Below are 7988 nucleotides of genomic sequence, written 5' to 3'. Positions count from 1 at the left end.
TGCAAGCCTTTCTTCCATTTGGCCTTCCAAACTCCCATTAACGTTCTTTATGCCATAACATCCTGGTGCTAATATCAAATGCTTGCGCTCACCGGTTGAGTAGACTTCGAAACAGTTGATTCATGACGTTCATGTTTATGTTTACTTGACTGAATTCTTCTTATGTTGTGAAAATTTACTTGATGCTTGGAATGAAGGATAGAACTTCTATGCTGAATACTTAATACATCTTTAATGAACTTTCTACGGTTGCATGTCTTTAAAGCAATAGTTCATGAAAACTTCTAGCTTGTCTAACTCTTGCATTATCATCTCTTATATCAATATAGACACTTGCTTTGAATGATTTGATCTCAGCTCATATGCTTTACAATAGTATGATCAAGGTTATGATGGCATGTCACTCCAGAAATTATCTTTTTTATCGTTTACCTGCTCGGGACGAGCGAAACTAAGCTTGGGGATGCCGATACGTCTCCGACGTATCGATAATTTCTTATGTTCCATGCCACATTATTGATGATATCTACATGTTTTATGCATACTTTATGTCATATTTATGCATTTTCCGGAACTAACCTATTAGCAAGATGCCGAAGAGCCGATTGCTTGTTTCTGCTGTTTTTGGTTTCGAAATCCTAGTAAGGAAATATTCTCGGAATTGGACGAAATCAACGCCCAGGGGCCTATTTTCACACGAAGTTTCCAGAAGACCGAAGAGTCAACGAAGTGGGACCACGAGGCGACCAGAAGGTAGGGCGGCGCGGCCCAAGCCCTGGCCGCGCCACCCGTCTCCCGGGCCCTCGTGACGCCCCTTGACCTGCCCTTCCGCCTACAAATAGCCTTCATCGCGAAACCCCCGCACCGAGAGCCACGATACGGAAAACCTTCCGCAGACGCCGCCGCCGCCAATCCCATCTCGGGGGATTCGGGAGATCGCCTCCGGCACCCTGCCGGAGAGGGGATCCATCTCCCGGAGGACTCTACACCGCCATGGTCGCCTCCGGAGTGATGAGTGAGTAGTTCACCCCTGAACTATGGGTCCATAGCAGTAGCTAGATGGTTGTCTTCTCCTTATGTGCTTCATTGTTGGATCTTGTGAGCTGCCGAACATGATCAAGATCATCTATCTGTAATGCTATATGTTGTGTTTGTTGGGATCCGATGAATAGAGAATACCATGTTATGTTGATTATCAATTTATATCTATGTGTTGTTTATGATCTTGCATGCTCTCCGTTATTAGTAGAGGCTCGGCCAAGTTTTTGCTAGTAACTCCAAGAGGGAGTATTTATGCTCGATAGTGGGTTCATGTCTCCGTGAATCTGGGGGAGTGACAGAAACCTCTAAGGTTATGGATGTGCTGTTGCCACTAGGGATAAAACATTGATGCTATGTCCGAGGATGTAGTTATTGATTACATTACACGCAATACTTAATGCAATTGTTTGTTGTTAGCAACTTAATACTGGAGGGGGTCGGATGATAACTCGAAGGTGGACTTTTTAGGCATAGATGCATGCTTGGATAGCGGTCTATGTACTTTGTCGTAATGCCCAATTAAATCTCACAATACTCATCATATCATGTATGTGCATGGTCATGCCCTCTTTATTTGTCAATTGCCCAACCGTAATTTGTTCACCCAACATGTTATTTATCTTATGGGAGAGACACCACTAGTGAACTGTGGACCCCGGTCCAATTCTTTACATCCGAAATACAATCTCATCGCAATACTTGTTCTCATCGTTTTCCGCAAACAATCATCATCCACACTATACATCTAATCCTTCGTTACGACAAGCCGGTGAGATTGACAACCTCACCGTTTCGTTGGGGCAAAGTACTTGGTTTGTGTTGTGCAGGTTCCACGTTGGCGCCGGAATCCCTGGTGTTGCGTCGCACTACATCTCGCCGCCATCAACCTTCAACGTGCTTCTTGACTCCTACTGGTTCGATAAACCTTGGTTTCTAACTGAGAGAAACTTACTGCTGTACGCATCACACCTTCCACTTGGGGTTCCCAACGGTCGCGTGCTGTACGCGTGTCAGTGGCCCGACCCCATCGTCCGACGTGACAGCCGTGCAGCAGCTTGTATTGTACTGGCACAGGGATGCGCTGCCAGTACCGTACGTCGGCCTCGTCGAGGCTAAGCTGCAATGAGCGGAACACGCCGCCGCTGCTGCTGGCCTCGTGGTTGTGTGCCATCGTCGGTGGGTGCGTGGGAGGTTTGCGCGGCGGTTGCGATGGTGGCAACTAGGGTTGGAAGGCGGTGAAGAAGAGAAGTGCATGCCGGTAGGGTTTTAAGGGAGGCGGGGGACGCACATTGAAGGTGCGTGGGGAAGGTGGGTAGACGTCGCGTGGCTAGTCGCCACCCTCGTCGCCGCTTAGGTTTTCGCGTGGGAGACCATTAACGCTGACGACCAACCTTCCCGCGTCGTTTCTGATGTGAACCGTCGCGTCCTCTCGCTGACAAGGCGTCCCACCCGTGAAAACTGTCGTCTCGCGAGGCACCGACGCACCCGATTCACGCCCTTCGCGTAGGGGCCGGTACGGGGTTGCCGGCGCTTCTATTCGAAAAAACACCGATATTATTTGGGACGCGCCGGTGCGAGCCAATTTTAGATGCCGGACTCCCAAAATGCTATCGGGCGTTATCGGAGCCGACGATGGAGATGCTCTTACAGAACGGAGGTAGTAATCTATATCTTTTATAAAGCAAAACCACGATAAGGTTATTTAAGTTGTCTATCCCAACATGCAAGCTATCCACATCATTCATTCTATTAGCCATCCAATTATCCATGTCGTCCCCCACTAACATTCATTAATACTCTACATGCAAGCCACATCATCTTTTTTTTAAGTCATCCAATTATTCACATCATCAACTTTTAGCCGTCAACTATATAACCATTTTAAGTTGGTTCTTTTAAGTTAGCGTTTTGAATATTTACGCATCCTGCATGTTTCAACAAATAATATCATATTCCAATTAACTTATACTCTTTCACTTTTTTACAAAATAGAGTTATCGAAGAAATTCCCGGTGAAACGGGCGGGGTATGCTTCTGAAATATTCGGAAGAGATGGACAAGGACACTGGACACCAGGTCGAGATGTGCACGGGTAATAAGAAGATTTCTTTCTGCACGGACAAATCTCAACCCTGAAATCCCCATCTCCTCTCCCGTCCCGTCTCCCCTCTCTCTCTCTAGGGTTACGGTCTCTCGCCATGATGCAGCAGCCCCCGCCGTCGCAGCCGCAGCCCGGCATGCCTCCGCAGGGCGCGACCGGGCAGCCGCCGCACTGGGGCGCGATCCCGCCGCCGATGCCGCAGTACGGGCAGCCCCCGCCGCAGTACGCGCAGCCGCCGCCACCGCAGCAGCAGATGTGGGGCCAGCCGCCGCCACAGACGGCGCCCTACGGGCAGGTGCCTGCTCCGCAGCAGTACTATGCCGCGCCGCAGGCTCCTCCGGCCGCCCCGCGTCGGCGGACGAGGTGAAAACGCTCTGGATCGGGGACCTGCAGTACTGGATGGACGAGAACTACATCTACGGCTGCTTCGCGGCCACCGGGGAGGTATGTGTCCCGATCTGATGCGAGATTTCTTCTTCCGTCGCGCCTAATTTTGGTCGCGCTTGTCCCCGAATTAGTGGATGTGCCTGTCCCTGTTTCTAATGCGTCGAACTGTAAGGTTTAGGGTGGTTTTGTTTTGTTAGTAGAACCGCTAAGGAATATTGCTCGAGGAAATTACTTGTTACTCTGTGACGATTTTTTTTTCTAACAAAAAAAAAAAAAACAAAGCTCTAGTTGATTTAGCTGTGATTATTGAGCAGTTAAATGTATCTCAGTACGATTGTATGATGGTATGACTGCAAGTCTCTTCTGAAACATCTCTAGCTAACGCCTAACGTTGGTGTGGAGGTTCTGCAGACCATGTAACATACATGCAAAGTTGCTTAATACGATCTTTGCTTTAACTTCGCAGGTTCAGGCTGTGAAGCTTATCCGTGACAAGCAAACTGGGCAACTTCAGGGTTATGGCTTTGTTGAGTTTGTAAGCCATGCAGCCGCTGAACGAGTTCTTACAACATTCAATGGACAAATGATGCCAAATGTCGAGATGGCATACAGACTCAACTGGGCCAGTGCTGGTGAAAAACGTGATGATACCCCAGATTACACAATTTTTGTTGGGGATCTGGCAGCAGATGTTACAGACTACATGTTACAGGAGACATTTAGGGTCCATTACCCTTCGGTGAAGGGCGCCAAAGTTGTGACTGATAAAATGACAATGCGCTCAAAGGGTTATGGATTTGTCAAGTTTGGTGATCCTACAGAGCAAGCTCGCGCAATGACTGAAATGAATGGAATGCCTTGTTCTTCCCGACCTATGCGCATTGGTCCAGCAGCAAATAGAAAAACAACTGGTGTTCAGGAGAGAGGTAAATATTGTCAATGACATGTCCCTGCAATTGTTATTTGCTATCACATACATTAGTTGCTTCTTATTGGTATCTGATTACTATGCTTGTAGCTGTGGGTGCCTTTACCTTCTGTGATTTTTATCTTGCTGTTTTACTTGTTTGTGTCAGAACAAATTGATATCAAGTCTTAACCTTCTTATGAAAAAGGCAATCTTCATTATTATAATCCCCCTTCGTGAATTTGGATCATTTAATGCAATAGAATTAGAACAATAGAAAACAGTACACTCATGAAACTCATGTTATCTGGAAGCAGGATGTCAACAGGCTCTCTTCATATAGGAACCCTGGAATTGACTTGAGCCGTGACATTTCTTGTGTAATGTGTGGCCTCATTTAGGTCAGTGTAAATCATTTATGTCCTAAATTTGAAATCCATTTCTGGTTCTTCTGTTTATGTCATTCTCCTGGTTACTGCAGGATCTATTGCATTTATATGTATATATCTTTGCAGCACATTTTATTTGTGTGTAATAAACTTTGGTCTGTTTTTTTACTGCTGACTTTATAGTGATTGATTCCCTTTTGCAAAGTGAATTTCATATATAACCAAACAACATGACCTTTTGTCAGTAATTCTTTGTTACCTTTTGGGTTTAATTTGTAATTGCGTTTTGCTAGTAATTTTTTATTTGTCTTCATTGCCATTTTCCAGTCACCATGTCATCTTTATCATTTGAACTAAATGTTTATGCTGCCTTGCAAACTTACTTTTTGCAGTATGACAGTTTTAGCTACATCTTTCCATTTCGCTTGTGATTTCAAATCTTAAGCAGTTCACTATGTTCAATATTTTATGTTATAAACCTAGCCTGTTTTGATGTTTTCTGCACATAGCACTGTAAGTAGGTTTATGCTTATCCTTGCTATGAATATATTAACTTATATTTTGATCTGTATTGACTTATTGTCTTACTAGCAATATTTGGCCACTTTATTGCATTTTTAATTTGGTAATGCAATTTGGCATCTATGTATAGTGTCTATTCGGCTCACGTTCAGCCTGGCGCCTTTTGGCTTCATATTTACTTATTAAATATAATACTACCCTTAAGACATGTTTCTTCTTGTTTGCCAAGCCAATTTTGTTACTCTCAATTTGCTTCTGTGGTGCTTGCTATTCTTCTTAATGATATGATGTAAAATGTATTGGATCCACTTGAATAATACTGTCTAGTGTATTTTAACCTAACCACTTCTTCTTGTTTGTTGAGACAATGTAGTTGCTCCCAGTTTCCTGCTACTGTTCTCATTGTATATGGTGTAAAATGTCTTGATCTGTTTGAATATCACTGTGTAGTGTATGTTACTATTTTGATGAAAACTCCTGCATGATAGCATTCATGTTTACCCTTTGATACTTTACAAGTCTTACATTGTATTTTCTTCACTTTTTGCTTTCATTTACAGTACCAAATACAAATACTCAAGGAGCTCAGTCCGACAATGATCCTAGCAATACCACCGTGCGTTCTTAGTTCTACTTTTCTGTACCATCTTAATTGATTTTCAGTTTTTTGTTGACTTCTTAGTCTGTTTGAGCTCAGATATTTGTTGGTGGCCTTGACCCCAACGTCAGCGAAGATGCCTTGAAACAAGTTTTTACTCCTTATGGGGAAGTTGTCCATGTCAAGATTCCTGTTGGAAAGAGATGTGGTTTTGTCCAGTTTGCTAACAGGTTGATGTTATTTACTGATTCCTTATTTGTTCCCTTCTGCACATGTCTAAAATACTTTATTCTAAGATACTCTTCTCAATACCTATCCAGGCCTTCTGCTGAGCAAGCTCTTCAAATGCTGCAAGGGACCTTGATTGGTGGGCAGAATGCAAGGCTTTCATGGGGACGAAGCCCTTCGAATAAACAGGCTCAGGTCAATTTATCGCATACTGAAAGTTCTTTCCTGTACATGTTGTTTATTCTATCTAAAGTAAGTAACATTGTGATCTTTAAACATCTTCAGCCGCAGCAGGAATCCAACCAGTGGGGGGCAGCTGCTGGTGCTGGTGGTTACTATGGTGGCTATGGACAAGGTTATGAGGCTTATGGTGGCGGTTATGCACAACCTCAAGACCCTAACATGTATGGTTATGGAGCTTATGCAGGGTACCCCAATTACCAGCAACCAGCAGCGGCGCAGCAGCCACCACAACAGCAGGTGAAGTTCCTAGATTGATCTTAGTGCATATCTAGCTCTAGAGAGTTGCAAATTCAACACTGAATTCTATTTCAGCACGATTCCAACATGTCAATAGCAGTGATAACCATGACTTTTACTGACTAATCTAAAGCTGTGCCATGTTTTTGTCATATTTTTTGCAGTGATGTCTGTTGGGTTGTGGAGACACACCGGAACCCATTTCAAGTCACTGTCAAGCTATATCAAGCCCTTGTCAATAGAGAGACGGTACCTAGACTCCAGATTTTGATTGCCCCTGGGCAAGGTTTATTCTCGCTGTATTATGAACTGTTCCATCGTGATTCTGCAGATATGCACCGGAAAACATGCTTTGTTCGCCCTCTCCTTATTTCTATACTTATTATTGTGATCTGCTGTTGAATTATGCTATAATATTGTACCGGCTATTTCCTGTTCCTTCTTTTTTGTTACTTTTGTATTGGATTATCTTTCATTAGACAACCCAGTTTGTTTGAGTTCCCGTCCGTGCTCCTTCGCATTTGGTTCCTCGCCTGGTTTGGTTAACACCTTGGCTCAGGTATTTTAAGTGAAAAATGCCTTGCTCTCGGACAAAACTTGTTTGGGTAATAAATGAAAAGTATATTTGTGAAAAAGGCAAAAGAATTGGTCATTTTTATTATGACGGCAATGAAAGAAAATCTCATCATGATCTGGAGCGGTAATTTGTACTGGCTAGTGGATTAACAGTCTTCTCTCTAGACTGAGCCGCTAGAGCCGTAGCCCCATATATATGATCTTGTAGTACGAAAACACATGCGATGCCCATACCATAGTAATGCCACCGATAGCCAAAGCCATTCGATGCGACACAACAACTGGCAGGGACGTAGACAAGGTGAGACGAGCAGGGGTTGCGCCCCCTATGCTTGTGATTTTCTTAAGAAAAATAAGCACTTAGCGCATCATATATTAATGAAAAGAAAAATAAATTTGTTGGTTTCCGAAGGAAAAATGTTTTGTCATGGATAAAACTTGACTCTCCGATCAGATTATAACAAGCGTAGATATTCCGTATGTCAAAAGCATAACAAAGGCGATGCATGCACTTGGGCCTTTTGGTTGCCTACAAATTTCCAATCAGGTTCCCAACTTTGGCCCATTTGGTTTCGCGTGTAAAAAGATATCTGTACACATAAAGCAATCAAAAGACTCTAATAGGGAGGAACACTCAAACCGGCGATTTTTTCAGGACTAACTTCTAGCGAGTGTAAAAAGGATCTTCCTTGGCAAGTAACTCTATGGAGGTGTTTATGTTTATCTAATCTATTTAAATTTAGTCCCATCTAATCTATC

General features: G+C 43.7%; 1 protein-coding gene across 1 annotated transcript; it reads left to right on the top strand.

Annotated features, from left to right (window-relative positions):
• The first annotated feature begins 3203 nt into the window (after positions 1 to 3203).
• On the top strand, positions 3204 to 6686 carry LOC124701904 (RNA-binding protein L-like). The gene is given in 7 exon segments (XM_047234002.1): positions 3204 to 3480; positions 3483 to 3586; positions 3996 to 4455; positions 5908 to 5963; positions 6045 to 6175; positions 6266 to 6368; positions 6459 to 6686. Coding segments are annotated over 7 exon segments (1308 nt in total). The 5' UTR covers positions 3204 to 3239; the 3' UTR covers positions 6672 to 6686.
• The last annotated feature ends 1302 nt before the right edge of the window (positions 6687 to 7988 follow it).

This window comes from Lolium rigidum, chromosome 3 (assembly GCF_022539505.1).
Source record: "Lolium rigidum isolate FL_2022 chromosome 3, APGP_CSIRO_Lrig_0.1, whole genome shotgun sequence".
Taxonomy (NCBI): Eukaryota; Viridiplantae; Streptophyta; class Magnoliopsida; order Poales; family Poaceae; genus Lolium; species Lolium rigidum.
Note: the sequence above shows the minus strand (reverse complement) of the source record. Positions and strands in the feature narration are given on the sequence as shown.